The sequence below is a fragment of the Calidris pugnax genome, unplaced genomic scaffold (assembly GCF_001431845.1).
Source record: "Calidris pugnax isolate Ruff unplaced genomic scaffold, ASM143184v1 scaffold29, whole genome shotgun sequence".
NCBI lineage: Eukaryota > Metazoa > Chordata > Aves > Charadriiformes > Scolopacidae > Calidris > Calidris pugnax.
In genome coordinates, this window is record NW_015090768.1 from 1,164,288 (window position 1) to 1,180,445 (window position 16,158).

At 49.9% G+C, this 16,158-nt stretch overlaps 1 protein-coding gene across 1 annotated transcript in view; it reads left to right on the forward strand.

Annotated features, from left to right (window-relative positions):
• The first annotated feature begins 4,845 nt into the window (after positions 1 to 4,845).
• The window catches only part of ANKRD13C (ankyrin repeat domain 13C), a 34,862-nt gene continuing 23,549 nt past the window's right edge, over positions 4,846 to 16,158 (forward strand). Inside the window, exons 1-3 of the mRNA XM_014937666.1 lie at positions 4,846 to 5,402; positions 11,212 to 11,253; positions 15,226 to 15,330. Coding sequence (XP_014793152.1) covers positions 5,051 to 5,402; positions 11,212 to 11,253; positions 15,226 to 15,330 — 499 coding nt within the window. The 5' untranslated portion in view covers positions 4,846 to 5,050. The remainder of the gene's footprint in view (positions 5,403 to 11,211; positions 11,254 to 15,225; positions 15,331 to 16,158) is intronic.

The following is a 16,158-nucleotide window of genomic DNA, read 5'->3' on the forward strand; positions in this document are numbered from 1 at the left end:
CAGCCAGCCAGCCAGGGGGCGCCGCAGCACCACAGAGCGGGCGCGGCCGCGGCCTCCCCTCAGCCCGGCCCTGAGGTAACCCGGGCCCGCCGGGGGAGAAGCGGATCCGTGCAAGCCCGGCGAAAGGGAGGAACAAATAGCGGGAAGGCCTGTATCCCCGGTAGTGGCCGGTGACCGGGGCGTTGGTGGCCCCACCAGGCCTTTCCCCAGGGAACGGCGCCCTCCTGCCTCCACAGCCGGCACGGGCTGGCGGGCCCGGCCAGGACACACAACCGAACCCCGTTAGAGAGCTCTTCCCAGCGCTCACAGCTCCCTCTCTGGCCTCTCAGGATGGATTTCAGGCGATCCCGGTCACAAATCCCGGCTGGGGGGAGGATGGACCGAGAGCAGCCCTGAGGAGAAGGACCTGGGGGTGTTGGTGGATGGGAAGCTCCACAGGCCTCGGCAACGTGGGCTGGAGCCCAGAAACCCCCCCACCCTGGGCTGCATCCCCAGCAGCGTGGACAGCAGGGCTGGGGGGGATTCTGACCCTCTTCTCCGCTCTGGGGAGACTTGGTGGATGAGAAGCGCCACACGCCCTGGTAACGTGGGCTGGCAGCCCAGAAACCCCCCGCTCCACAGGCCTCGGCAACGTGGGCTGGAGCCCAGAAACCCCCCCACCCTGGGCTGCATCCCCAGCAGCGTGGACAGCAGGGCTGGGGGGGATTCTGACCCTCTTCTCCGCTCTGGGGAGACACCCCCCAAACTCTGGGGTCACCACCATCAGAAGGACATGGAGCTGTTGGATGGGGCCAGAGGAGGCCCCGGAGATGCTGGGAGGGCTGGAGCCCCTCTGCTGGGAGGGGGGGCTGAGAGAGTTGGGGGGGTTCAGCCTGGAGAAGAGAAGGCTCCGGAGAGACATTCCAGCCCCTTCCAGTCCCTCAAGAAGGGGGGGTTCCAGGAAAGCTGGGGAGGGACTCTGGATGAGGGAGGGGAGCCCTAGGAGGAGGGGGGCAGAACGAGATGGTCTTTATGATCCCTTCCAACCCAAACCACTCTATGATGCTATGAATTTCAAACAATTTTCGTGCCATTTGTAGTAAATTCCGAGCAAAACTGGATACACTGATGGTTGTCATCTGTTTTTCAGCCTCAGCACAGTGAAGCACCCAAACTTCAGGAGAGGGGAATTTAACCCTGTGGTGACAAATCCCTTTCCCTGTGGGCCTGTGGGAAATGTGTGTGCAAACCCCACGGGCAAAGCTTCACTCTGAACCTGCCACACGGCCAGGGCACACAGAGTGTCAGGCGGTCAGTGAATCTCAGGCGGTACCATAAAGGGTCCGCTTTCTTTTTATAATAATTTTTATTATGGAATTTGGGATAGTCAAGCTGAGACAATGGGGAAAATGGAGTTTTTTCCTCTTTATACAAAATTTCTTCCTCTACCTCCAGCGTCATGTTATGGTTATCTATGAGGAGCCCACGAGAGTCTCTGGCCTGTCCACAAGGAAGCACACAGGTGCCATCTGCTATCGCTCCCTCGGCAGACAGGGATCCTCACCCCAATATCCTCACAACGGGCTGCTGGAGCCCTTCTCCGAGTACAAAAAGACGCTCTGCAGCTGCTAGTCCCAGGGAGCGGTCTGAAACCTGAGGAAACACCTTGTGGTTTTCTTAATAAAGGGATATAAACGTTTCTGGAAGGCTTCGGGACAGCACCAGCTGAAAAGAGATCAATATTTCCACTGAAACGGAAGCCATCAAGGCTACGATGTCTTAAGATTTCTTACTGACTTTTTCCTGTACAGTTTAATTTCCAGAGATGCTCTTTGTCACTTTGAGAAACGCGCTGCTCCCTACCATCTCTGGGGCCACTCATTCCGGATGCCCGGGAGAAGCCGAAGTTAATTTCCCCAGAGCTGGCAAATTCCATTCACTCTCCTCCAGGACCTCATTTATTTCTGTTTGTTGTGCCTTGTGGGAGACAGGGGAGAGGCAAGCGGAGAGCGTTCCTCCGGACTCGGGGCTTTCAATATTCCATGAGGTGGGTTTAAATGTCACTGTTCCTTACTGCTGGAGTCAATGCAGATGCACACGCACAGCGTATCGCTTGAATTTACTGCCTACCTTTGGGTTTCAGACAAATTTAGCCTCTCTATTTTTTGACCTATTCATTTATATACTAAAAAAAAAACCTCAGCATCCTTCCTGGAGGAATACACCCTCCTCCATTATTTATTTCCAACGTCAGGAATTCCATCAGTGAAGTTTCCATCCACTGGCAGCCCAGTAACTGCAGACAATGCTCCTCCATGCTGCCACAATATCTGATCCTCCTGCTTTTATCTAAATTGCCCAACGCTTGGAGGAGAGCGATTTAAGAAGATGGAGAATATAAACAAGACAAAGTTCTGTTGTTAGATGGTAACCCCAAGAATTCTCAAGAGGATTCAAGTGATTTAAGAAGATGGTGAATATAAACAAGACAAAGTTCTGCTGTTAGATGGTAACCCCAAGAATTCTCAAGAGTTGGCAGGTGTGTAATAATGACGCAGGAGGAGATGTGGATTCACTACAGACGCCGGGGTTCACAGAGCAGTTCCCATTAGTAATGCCTTCATTACATTTTGGGGCTGAATAAGGGACTCCGTAATAAGCTGGTAAACAGTGACTTCATGCCTCTCGCTCCTCCAGTAATTAAAAATGCAGCGTGGAGCTCCCAGCACCAGCTGTGCTGTCACTCTGAAGAGGGCAGGCACCGAAATCCACAGTTCCCATCTCTGCCTAGGATTCTTCTCAGCCACCTCCTCTGGGAGGAGACGATGCAGGTCGGGTAAAGAGGTCACCCAGAAAGGCGGTTCTTTTATCACAGCAGATCGAATCAACTGACAACTTGTAGGTTGTTTCCCCTGGAAGCATTAGTGAAAAATCCAGTTTACCTGGAATTTGACACATCATAATTTTTTTTAATGCTTCATTCCACTGTTGTGAGTAGATCCATGCGGGACCAGCGCTAAAGCAGGAGCTCCTGCAGGGAAACCTGGAAGCTGAACCTCACACAGTTCCTTTATAAGATGATAACAAATCTACAAGGACTGACACAAGGGCAGGACGGCTGTTGCTCCTCCTTCCCTCTGCCTGCTGTTGAGGAAGACGACTTGGCCAGGTCCTGTCATTCTCCAGACAAGTTGGTGTTTCACAGCCAGGTACCACGCTGGGGCTTTTCCTTCTGTTTCCCTTTCCCTCGGGGAATGAAACAGCCACGCAGACAAGGGAACTGGATGAACAGCGAAGGGATTGGGCGAGGTTTTGTTCAGGACAGTATTAGCAGCCTGTATCTTCCTGGTGGCTTGCACGAGGATTCACGGGAGCAGCACCGTAGGAGCCACGGGAATGCTGAGTTCAGGTCACCTTGAGAAATCCCTTCACCTTTTGTGACCCGGGAGGTCACCCAGGGCTTTCTGCTCTCTCAGCAAATGAGAGGAACTGGCTCATCTCATTTATCTCGTTGTTGTGTGGTTTGTTTACACCTCTGGCACGCAGCAACACGCAGGACACACGCCATCATCTGTACAGTTGCGTAACGAGACCTCAAACCACAGCACTCCGGGATCCACCTTTACAAACGAACCCGAGAGGAATCCACAGCAGTCATCACAGCAGAGTTTTGCAACAGCCCGAGACTCTGGGACCTTCCCTCGTGATACGCAGCACGGGAGGTGGTGTTTCTCTCCCTCGGCCAGCCAAGATCCGCCTGGGTAGCTCTTCCCAGCAGCCAGAGCCTGTGCTGGAGCAGCAGTGCGGGGCCGAGGAGACGGGACATGGGACGGGAAGCGCAGCCCTCTATGCAGTGCCATCACCTCAAGGGGAGAATGACGAGCTGCCTGGCCCCAGTGTAAGCAGCAGCCATTTCCCTAGGAAAGCCAGATATATTCTTAGCGCAGATATATTAGCATGTGCATAAATCCCTTCAGAGGCTTTAGGGTTTGAATTATTCTCTCCCCCGCTGACCCCTCCCCACCTGGGAAGGGGAACTGGGAAAACCAAGGAAATCTAAGGGTTGACATATAAGCAGATTTAATAGAATAAGGCGAGATAATTAGCATTAATAACCCTAAAGAACCAGTATTGATCCCGATATGGATATCAAACCCCCCAGGCCCGTCCCCAGCCCATTCCCCAGCAGAAGCCGTGCCCTCCCCGCAGGGACAGCCCGTGTGGGACCCTGCGAGCGCTGCGGCTTCGGGAGGGAGGGAAGGGCTCAGGGCTCCGGGGCAGGGGGTTCTCAGGGTCCCAGCCATCCAGGGAGAGACAGAGAGAGAGAGAACTCCTCAGCAAACTGTCTGATTTCTCTGGACGGTGCCGTTCATGGTATGAAATAACCCTGTTGGCAGCTTGGGGCAAGTGCCCGGGTCTCGCTCCTCCTCGTCCCCAACACCGAGACCTTGGAACCCGCCCCCCAGAGCTGGCTGTACAGGAAATATTGTCACAAATCCAGACACCAGAGTCTTCTAAAAAAGTGTAGTTGTCCCAGACCTTGGAAGAGACCTGACTGAGAAGTCAAATTACTGAAAGAGAAATTAACCCGGTGTGGCTCAAAGCAGGGCAGAAGCAATCCCCTCAGCCCTCACCCGAAGGCCCAGCGCGGGCCCCGGCCTCAGCCTTCACCCCGGCGGCGGCCGACAGGGGCTGCCCGCGGGCTCCTGCCCCGGCCCGGTGCGAGCTGCGTGCCCTGAGGGAGCCGGCGGGGCCGAGCCGAGCGAGGGGCGGTGCGGGGGCGGCGCCGGCCGGGTCCGCCTCATCCGCGGGGGTCGGTCCCGCCGCTGCCGCCGCTTCCCCTCAGTCTCGCGGTGCGCGGGGAAGTCTCGGGAAGGCGCCGCGCCTCTCGCGGGAGCAGCCGGCCAAGATGGCGGCGGCGGCGCCGGGCCGTTGAGTGGGGGCCCCCGCGGGCGGGCGCCTTGGTGGCGGCGGCGGGAGATGCCGGCGGGACGGGACTGAGCGCCTCCACCCTCCGGCTGCGGCCAGCCTTCCCGGCGGCGCCCCGCCGGCCGCGGGGCCGCCGCTGGCGATGACCGGAGAGAAGCTGCGCTCGCTGCGCAGGGACCACAAGCCCAGCAAAGAGGACGGGGACCTGCTGGCGCCCGGCGAGGAGGAGGCGGCCGCCGCGCCCGGAGGCATCTTCACCGGGGGGCGCGGGAGCAGCGGCAAGGGCGGGCGGGCCGGCGGCCACCGCATCTTCAGCAACCACCACCACCGGCTGCCGCTGAAGGGGGGGCCGGCGGGCGGCGGGACGGGCCCGCCCGCGGAGCCCGACAAGTGCCCGGCGCACTTCCCCGTCCACGAGTGCGTCTTCAAGGGGGACGTGCGGCGGCTCTCGGCCCTCATCCGCACCCAGGGCATCGGCCAGAAGGACAGCCACGGTGAGAGGCCCGCCAGGCCGGCCCTGGGGAGGGGGCCGCGGCCTCTCGGCCCGGGCTGGGGAGCGGCCGCCGGGGTCCCGGGGGCGGGATGGGCTCTGAGGGGCGAGGGGGCCTGGAGGGGCCCTGAGGCGCTGGTGACAGGGGTGAGGACGGTACCGGCTTTCGGAAGGGTGTAGCGCTGGGAGAGCTGCCTCTTACCCGGGGCTGCTGCGGGCCCCCCACACCCACCTCATTTAAAAAGAAATAATACTGTTTTAAAGGGCCTGAACTGTCACCTGGTCGCTTTCCGAGCTGACAAGCTCAGGAGCGGTTCCTCTGGCTCCTGGTGGAACCGTCTTTGGTTTTTCCCCAAGCTAAAAACCAACAACGAACTAAAACTTTTTCTAAACGCTGTAGTTTTGGGGTTGGAAAGAGCCAGCGGTGTGTTCCCTGCCCCCCGCAAGCCTGGGCACAGCGGTGGCTTGCTCTGGGCACAGAAGGGGCAGTAGCAGGGGTAGAAACGTGAGCCTCCTGCTGCTCTGTAAAGCATTAAATAGTTAAAATCTCTCCAGGACGTTTTAAAATAATGCGTTTAATTTGGGGAATATTTTACACTGTTTAAAAAAGTGAACCAGCCCGTCATGTCAGCTTAAGTTTCATGGTCAGTTTTTATCTCTGTGTCCTGGGTAACGCAGTGCGTGTCTGCTGGGGAATGCCAGGTTCTGGGGAGGTTGCGATTAAAGGGTGCAGTTACCTTCTTTTTCTGATTAAGAGATAAATCCTCCCTTTTGTCCTACCTAATTGGGTTATGCGAAATAAAAAGGAACGTGAAGGTAGAGCAATCTTTGGGATTGGTACAATGGGAAGGATAACGTAATTGGGGATTAAAGGCTGTGTCCATGCTAACATGAGGTGCTCTGAAACTCAGACTGCTGCACGCGGAGTAACACAAGGCTCGGTTGCCTCAGTCGGGATGGGGAGGAGTATTCCTTACAACTGTCATAACGTTTTTCTAAGTACGTTGATATAAATATAGCTACAGATATATTTATCCTGTCGTCTTCATTCCAAAGGTTGCAGCAAATACTGGTAGAATGAAGGCAACAGACTGGGGAAGGAATTTTCTCACTCGGTGTATTCCTTCTGCCGGCTTCTCCCCTGCACCTCCTCCAGTTCCTCATCCAAAAACTCATCATCAGGCGCTCAAGATCTTTACTTTTAAGGCACTTCCTGATCCCTCTTTGCTGTGCTATCGTCTTCAATGTGTAGCACAAACATTGACACCATCCTTTTATTAGTAAATATATATATATGCATAGGCATGTATATATATACATAGACAGGACTTTTAAATGAACACCTTTCTGCTTTCTCAATGCTGTTCACAGCAGGAACACTTTGGGGGATTTGTGTCTCATTACCTTCCCCCAAGTTTTTACTTGTAAGTGTTCCTTTGCTATTCAATTTAAAAAAAAAAAACAACAACAAACCAACAACGAAACCCTGGATCTCTTGACATACCAAAGGCCTGACTAGTATTTCCTTGTTATTGTTTTCTTTCTGCCTGAATCCATCTGCCACTTGTTTACATATTTGAATTGTGAGTGGTTTGGGGGAGAGAACTTCAGCGTACAATTATACCCAGAAATAAGCTAGAGGATTCCTAGTACAGGATAAGGAGGTGACAGGGGGGAGAGAGAACTTCTAGTAACAGTTACTGTTTATATTTCAGTCCCAGTTGTAGCGTGTGGTTGAGAGCAGAAAAGCCAAGTCCTGTAGAACGTTAAACTCCTGGTGTTCTGAAAAAACAAAGGCTGGCTGTGGCTGTCAGTGAGTGCAGGCTGCCTCATGCTCTCAATTAACCCCCAAAACCATTGCCCATTGGAAGGCCAGTATCATTATTCCAAAACCAATGAGTTTCTAGGGAGAAGCATGTACGTATACCCATTAGATTACTTTTATTTTTACTATAATATGCACGTAAGAGATTAAACTTATATTCAGAATAAAACCATGCTATGTTCTAGGGTAGACAAATCAATCTTATTGCTGAATTGCTCTTGGAAAACAGGCTCAGCTTCCCCGAAGGCGCCCAGGTGCCAAACCAAAGGGTCAGAGCTGCACACACACACGCACCTGTGGATAAATACTGGATTTTATGCGCATTTTTGCGCAAACAGTTGTTGTTTGTGTGTCCTGGATACACATGTGCAGGATTTCAGGCTCTTTCTTGGAAGAAGAGCCTGTGTGGGCCGGGGAGGGGAGCGTATCTCCTCTCTTCCCAAAGCTGTAGGTATTGATGAATTGGCTTTAGGTGGAAGGGAGAGGTGAGATGAGGTTTGTTTATGTGGCGAATCGAGCTGTTGCCAGAAGGGAATGAATTGCATTGCAGCCTCTCAAGTGTGTGCCCCTTGGTGTTCTGGTCAGTGTCCAGAAATGCTGATAGCAACCACGTTCTCATTGCAATTAAATTGCGTGGAGGTCATCAAAACTACACGTCAGCCACTTCATTAGTCACAGTGCCCTCTTTATTGCGGCTCTCCTCCATAGGTGAGGGACAGAGTTGTACGTTTGCCCCCTTCCCTCTCTCTCTCCAGCAGCTGTCCCCTGTAAAGCTACTTGTTCTTGTGGATCTAACTCTTACCCGTGTGGTTTGTGCGGTGGTTTGGTGTGAGATGAGGTTTGTTTATGTGGCGAATCGAGCTGTTGCCAGAAGGGAATGAATTGCATTGCAGCCTCTCAAGTGTGTGCCCCTTGGTGTTCTGGTCAGTGTCCAGAAATGCTGATAGCAACCACGTTCTCATTGCAATTAAATTGCGTGGAGGTCATCAAAACTACACGTCAGCCACTTCATTAGTCACGGTGCCCTCTTTATTGCGGCTCTCCTCCATAGGTGAGGGACAGAGTTGTACGTTTGCCCCCTTCCCTCTCTCTCTCCAGCAGCTGTCCCTTGTAAAGCTACTTGTTCTCATGGAATCTGACGCTTACCCGTGTGGTTTGTGCGGTGGTTTGGTGGAAACCTCAAGCTGTTAGAGCCATCTGTGCAACTGGAAGGAGTGGAGCTGCCCTCTCTCACCTCTCCGGGCAGAAAGGCGCAGTTGCGCTGGCAGGAAAAATCGATTAGTGTTGGAGTTCATGGAGTTCACCCCCCCTTTTTTTTTTTTATTTTATCATCAGGCTGGTTTTTACCTGGAATTTGCTCTGTGTGCTCTGGATCGTAAACGTTCTGGAGGAGCTGCAGCTGTTTGTGCCACCGTGAAGTAACTAAAGATGATTTGTACTGTAGGGTTGGTGGAACTTGGGGTTGCAGGGTCTTTCCCAAGGCGTTTGTCTTCCCTCAGTTTTCCTGGGCAGAGCGAGTGCCGACCTCTGCTTAGGTCTGGGGTCAGGCAGGGGCCTTTCTGCTTGAGCAGCTCTTCCCTTTCTCCTGCCGGGAGGAAGAACCTGAATATTGCATGGGGGTGTTGTGTGAGCTGAGTGACTCCTCGCCATAATGCCTGCATTTTGTGACACACAGCCTCACACAGCTTATTTTGATAAGGCAAGAGTTCACTTTGCTACTGATAAACCCCATTTTGTTAGGCCCACAGAGCAACGTGACCTCCCCAGGTATCAGCCGTAGGAGGGATGATTAGGGACAGAACTTTGCAAGGAGCTGTTCCAGGTTTGATTTCTGGATGTGCCAGTGTCATGTCTCGGCTCTTCCTGGGACCCTTTTCCTTTGGGGAGGCTAAGAGTTGTCTGGAGAGGAGCTTTCCAGGGGCAAGGAGAAAAAGGCCTGACTGGCCAGGTAGTCCAGAACAGGAGGATCTATGGTCTTTCTAAGTCTCATAACGTCCCTTTTCTATGGGTTTGCCTTCTCTTTCCCTCTTCCACCCTTTCCTAAAGGTGCTTTCCTGGGTTACCCATTAGTTTGGCTCCTCTTGTGCTGGTAGAGGAGGACTCCTTGCCAGGGACTTGCTGGCTAAAGACCATCAAGCAGGATGTTGTTACCTCTTTTCAGTTTCCTGAACTAGCTTTCCATAACTAGCTTTTTTTTTTTTTTTCTCCTGGAGTCAATAGATTCTAGTTTCTGTGCTTTATTGGTTATCGTAGGCAGTTTTTCTGCCTGCTCCTCTTCCTCCCCCCCGTTCTCTGCCGTATCCAGGTTTCCTATCTCATTCTTGAACTGCATACTTTTGGGTGTGAAGGCGATCATTGAGTGAAGCAAAAGTCTCTGCTGGGGGGTGATCTAGGGGTGATGTAGGTGACCTCCTGCTCGGAGCAGGGAGAAGGCTGGAGGGAGACCAGGTTGCTCAGGACCTTGTGCAGAGGAGTTGGGAAATGATGGGTGCTGTCACACAACTGCACTTTCTGCTTATCAGCTGAATGAAATCCAGCAAAGTTCTCGGGAAAGCTCTCAGGGGCCTCATGTTAGCTTTAGTTTCGTTGTTTCTTGCCATTGCACCAAGCTGTTGGAGCTGCTGGAGCTGCCTGGCTCTTGTTTTATTCACCGTTTGAAGGGTGGGGTGGGTTTTGTAAATTTTAACATTTATTAACGTAAGAGAAACCTTAGCTTAGAGCTATTTCTTTATAAATACATCATATTGAAGTGCTTGATAAGGTGAGGAAAATGTTTGCCCCTGGCTTGCATAATTTGAATGTTCAGAGTAAACGCTTTGGCTCTTTCTCAAGTTTGTTCCGCAGCGGCGTCATTATTTCAGTGGCTTAACAAAGAGTGGCTGCATCCAGCCTTCTCAATTCTGCTTTGGCTCCCAGATGTTACAACCCTCTATTAATAGAACAGGGGATGTTAGCACAATTAGAGAGTGCATAACGAAGCGGGCTGGAGCTGTCTGGGATGCTGCTGTGACCCACAGGAGTCCTTTGTGCCAGCCCTGGAATGGCTCCTTCAGCCCCACTGCCCAGCACCCGCTCCATGCTCTGCCTTGCATCTTTTCCATGTACAGCACAGTGTCCTTCCCATGTGCCAGGTGCTTATTGCTGCCACCACACTGTGAAATAAGCCTAAAAATCAACTGTGTTTGTTATAATTGCAAAAATAAATTTGTTCTCAGCTATTTAACTCCCCTAAGAAAAGTGTTTAACCGCGTAAACAGAGCGATAGCGTTAAATGGAAGAATTTTTGCATCCTGAAGGTGCAGAAATGAAACGTGTCAGGATTCTGGTAGCAGCATTAATCCAGCAAAACGACTCTCTGTGCCTTCCAGCACGTGTTTAAGCACAGAAGTACAAAATGTGTCATATGCGCAGCCAGGAAAATAGAGTCCTGTTTGTAATGGCTGCTGATCATCTCGGAAGCTTTCTTTGGAAACAAGGCATTAAAATAACCAAAAGGCATTTTTGTGGTGAAGCTACTGCTGCTTCACAATCTGTCCAATACTGTATCACTAAAGATTTTGTACTAAATTAATAAAATGGGCTCTTAAAATTTTAATCAGTATCATGTCTTTGAGTAGCTTTTAACCCAGATATGTCATTCTTTGTAAACTAGCAGGCTCCTCACACCATGATAAGCATAGAGGTTTGGGTTATCTCCTTCTTGAAGATACAATTGGACCTCTTAAGTTTCAGGATGTCATTAAAAAAACAAAACCCTGTTGGCCCATGAAAAATGTGGTTCAGATAGATTTATCTGAACAATTTTAATCCAAATGCTTGCTTAGAAAAATGTAACTGCTGTGGTGTGGGTTGGTGTGTTCCTTCGTTAGGTGGTGTAGCTGAAGGTTCTTAACAGGTAACGTTTGAGTTGTGTGTGCAAACCCCTGGAGGGTCGCTATGGTTCTGTTACCTTGAATCTAATACCTTTTTCTTTCTCTATTTATTCTAGGAAACACTCCTCTGCATCTCGCTGTGATGTTGGGACATAAAGGTAAGTAAAGCCATCAATTTTATTAACTCTTAAGTTATCCTGAAGGCTTAGGGGTGAGAGGAAAACAAGATTTTTTTCATTTTTCCTGAGCGTGATCTTGTGTTTGAAGCTGTTTCAAAGCTGAGCTTTTCTGGAAAGAAGGTACCACACGGGTTTAGAAGAGAAGAGTTGGAGAAGAAACGGGAGCTGTTTTGGGCTAAAATCAAGGAGCTGGAAGTGAGTGGGGCAGGGTGGGAGGGAGCTGTAGCAGTTGGAGTCTTTGAGCTTAGGACAAAAACAGTGGGTGGACCCAGTTCCTCTCTTTTTGTGGAGTTAGAAGGGAATTGGGAAACTTGGAATATCACAGAAGATTGAAGTAGAACTGGAACAGTAGAGTCACAAGTGGTCACACCTGCATCGCTCGTGTCCAAGCAGCTGGAGCAGAGGGACACTGAGTATGTGTAGGCAGGGAATGTGAGCTATTCTGATGTGCAATTAATTCATGGTACAGAAGGCTTACCAATTTCTGTTTGACGATGCCCTTCCTCTTTGCCAACACTTTTCTGGTTATTGGTGTCTCTGCTGCTGATCTGCTCACTGGTGGTGTTGAACAACCCATGTTGAGCTTTTCCCAGCAAAGTGAATCAGAAGAACATCCTCTAGAATAAAATGGCTCCTGTGAGTGGAAACATAACTGCTCACCTGCTTTTTGCCTCCTCCTTCCCCCATTTCTGCCTGGCTGCTGGGCTGTTTCCTCCGTGTCCAGGCTGGGACACCTACAGGACTCTGCAGCTTCTTGGCTCACGATGGCTCTTCTCTTTCCTTTTTGAGCATTGCCCCCCTTTTTAAGGGTTTCCTTACTGCAGAATTTCAAGGTGTAGGATTTATTTCTTTTCTACTTCAAACAGAAAGCATGGAAATAGGCACATTTCAAGACTGGGAAGAGACCTGGAGCATGATTGTTCGGTCGCTGCCACAGTAAAATTCACCAGCAACTTGGGCTGGTTCAGCCACGTGGGTCCTGTGCCTGGTGCTGCTCCAGGGGAGCACTGTTGAGAGACCTGGAGCATGATTGTTCGGTCGCTGCCACAGTAAAATTCATCCTGAAACACCAGCAACTTGGGCTGATTCAGCCACGTGGGTCCTGTGCCTGGTGCTGCTCCAGGGGAGCACTGTTGGCTGAATCATCTGGCAGATCTGGCAAGGGGAACGCAGGAAATGCAATCAGTTGTCTTGGGACGCTTTGGTAATACCTCTGAAATGATCTGAGATAATTGGGAGTTGGAGCAGGAAGCAATTTGGAACGAGGAAGAGGGGAGAGAGGCAGCTTATGCAGAAGAGGAAGTGGTAGAGCTTGCTGGGGTCGGCCAGGATTGATACTTCTTAAATTAAAAAAAAAGAAAGAAAAAGAAGATATGGAAAATCTGAGGTAGCAGTGGGGCAAATATGTTTTACAGGTGCCTGCTAGAAGTCACAGATAGGAGGGGTTTTTTCAACTGGCAAGAAATGGCACTTTATCAGAACCACTCTTTTCCAGCAAGGGCCCCAGACTAGAGGCCTGGAACCCCAGAAGGAAAACAGAGGCAGAAGCCTTTCTGTAATTTCGGAGTCTTAAATAAGACATTTCTTTGTGGGATAGTTTTTTGTTTTGTAATTACTTGCTGTGTGTTTTTAGGCACTGGTGATCTGCTGTGTAAGTGTCTCCTCTGGTGCCTTGTTGCAGTGTGTGTTTCAAGCTGTAGTTTATCATGGTCAGTAGTTCGTATCAAGAAGTTTTGCTCTGTTGGGTGCAGAAGGGGTTGTGGTTTTGGTTACAAGGTGATTAGCTGTCATGAAGGGATGCTTTCCATACAGCTACAGCAGTATGACACCCACATGAATAAATACAGACAACTTTGATCAAAGATGCTTCTGCTATCAAAACTGCTAGAAGAGAGTTTACCAACTTTAATTCAGTACGGTTGAGTATTTATTCCAAGCCTCTCTTAAAATGTGATTTTATGTTTCAGCTCTAGGATAAAAAGCAGTTAGTGCTGGCAGATTCCCAGGATGAGTTCCCCTCATGTATAGCATAGCAAGGAGAGGTGTTCCTTCCCTCTGCTCCTTTTCTCCTGGGTGCATGTTCTTGGTGTCACTTTGGTGTTGATCCAGTGAGAGCCCCAGGTCCTTTCCTAACTCGTTAGTCCCTCTTTTTGATACCAAAAGGTCATTTTTCTGTCTTTCTGGGTGATGCCTGCAGAGCATTTGGCTGGATACAGCAGCGTGGCAGCCAGGCTTTGCTGAAGCAAAGGGTGAATTTCCATCCTGTTTGTTTAACTGGAAACATAACCTGGCTGGGAAACGGGAGCTGATTTGCCTGCTCGCCGTGCGGCCTGGTTAGCGCGTTAGGCACTATATTTAAGCAGCCATAAAAATACCTCTCTCTGTTTGCTGGCAAAGCACTCGGGGCTTTTGTTTATTTACCACAAAAGATAGTATATTCACCGGTGAAGTATCTCTTCCTTTCCGAGCCCTGTGCTTGCCAGTGACTCACGGTTGTTGCATCTGGAAGGACTGGTGTGGTTTCCTGTAACACCTACAGCCGGAGAATAATTGGGGAAGTGCCTCTGTCCCTCGTTCCTGCCCATCCTATTCATAAGGAGACATGCCCACAGCTCCAGCCTGGTGCTGCGATGGGGCTGGTGGGTTCTAATGAGATGTGGAGAGGAAACTTTCCATAGTTGGAAACTGAAGAACAGTTTCAAGGGAGGGCAGCTCATCCGAAGCGTGGAAACACGGCACGCTAGCTTCTCTCATTAATTTTAAGGACTCATTCGTCATTCTGTCGTCACCTTGTAGCCGCAGGCAGAGAAGGGAGGGCAGGTTGAGCTGTCTTGGCTGAGAACTGTGTGGCTTTGAGGTGGTGGTGGTGCTGTATCAGCACAGTGTGTGCACACCCAGTGTTGGGGGCCGCAGTGACACACGCTCTTACTGATGCTCTCAGTGAAAAATGTAGCGTGTTGCCAGAGGAGCACAGGACCATGAGTTGTGTGCTCTGCTATCAGTTCTCCACATATCATAGAATCATAGAATGGTCTGGGTTGGAAGGGACCTTCCAGACCATCCAGTCCAACCACCAACCCAGCACTGCCCAAACCCCCACTGACCCATGTCCCTCAGCACCACCTCTGCCCGGCTTTGAAATCCCTCCAGGGATGGCAACTCCACCACTGCCCTGGGCAGCCCATTCCAAGGCTTCACAGCCCTTTCCAGGAAGAAATTTTTCATAATCTTCATCCTAAACCTCCCCTGGGGCAACTTGAGGCCATTTCCTCTTGTCCCATGGCCTGTTCCTTGGGAGAAGAGACCGACCCCCCCTGGCTACCCCCTCCTTTCAGGGAGTTGGAGAGAGCGAGAAGGTCTCCCCTCAGCCTCCTTTTCTCCAGGCTGAACACCCCCAGCTCCCTCAGCCTCTCCTCACAAGGCTTGTGCTCCAGACCCCTCACCAGCTCCATTGCCCTTCTCTGGACACGCTCCAGCCCCTCAGTGTCTTTCCTGTCATGACTTGTTCGTCCTACAACCCCTGTTCTTGCTGTGTGGCTGTTTGTTGGTGTATTCAGAGGTTTCCTAGGTCAGAGTGTGCTGCTTTGCCCACTTTAGATGCCATCTCACCACGAGATGCTGCAGCACGTAGGGATGTTAGTGCCACAACTTCTGCCCCCCATACACACGATGTTCTCGAGATGCCTGGAGTCTATACTGCCATGTACCTTTCTATGTGCATTGGTTGATCACCAGTTACGTTTTTAGTGCTGACATTGAACAGGGAAGTGCTATAAAGATTTACATAAATGTTTTTTGTGTGTTTAGATTTTAAGTCATATATGTATTTTGATAAACTGTTTAATATATTAATTATCAACTACTTTTCCTTTCTTATTGTTTCCTTTGTTATGAATTCTATTACTACATCCTTGATGTTTACTTCAGCTAATGATGACTGTTCTGTTACAGAATGTGCCCACTTGCTTTTAGCCCATAATGCTCCAGTAAAGGTGAAAAATGCTCAGGGATGGAGCCCTCTTGCAGAAGCCATCAGCTATGGAGACAGACAAATGAGTAAGAACCTCTGCTTCCCCATTAATCAGAAAGTGAGGCCTCATTCAGAACAGGAAAACAAAAGTTTTCAAGCTAGGTTTTTTTTATAATACTCCGATTTTAGTTCTCTGAAGACTTTGTTTTAATCAGCTGAAATGTTTATATCTAAGATGATACAACAAGCTCTACACGTCCATTTCCTTGCTGAAAAAGAAATTGCATTAGGATATATAATGCTGAGTAGAGTTAAGGCTTTGCTTAAAGTGATTGTAAAAGCTTGTATGGTAGCATTCTGTGTTTAAAATCGGAGTTACAAGCTGGGAGTGGGTTTTAGCTATAGAGGGTCATCTAATTGGAATTACTCCCTGTGGTCTTACATATATTTAGTGTATCAGTTGTCAGTGGGATGGTGCTTTTCTGTTGCATCTCAACAGGCCAGTAGGCAAATATAGTAAAGGGAAAATTACTGCTATTCACTAGTGGATGTTGGTAGTATTTGGTATTACCATGTCCCATAGCAGAAAACTCAAGATATTTTATATATACGTTAATATATAATTAATGTATTAATGCACTAGTTTGTGATATCCTAACAACACTCTGTTCATCATCTGCTCACTACTAAAGAATTTTCTCAGTGGGAGTAGGCATTACGCTTGTGTTCAATAATATACCTGTCCCCCCACATGTTTACTAGTACACGTGTAAAAGACCTCCTGACATGATTGTATACTTTATATTATAAACAATTATTGAAGCTTTTCTTCCTGTGGTGACTACAGTAGGCTATGTACAATCACTGGAACTTGAAGTGAATTTCTACAGAGTATAAGAAATGTTACATTTGCA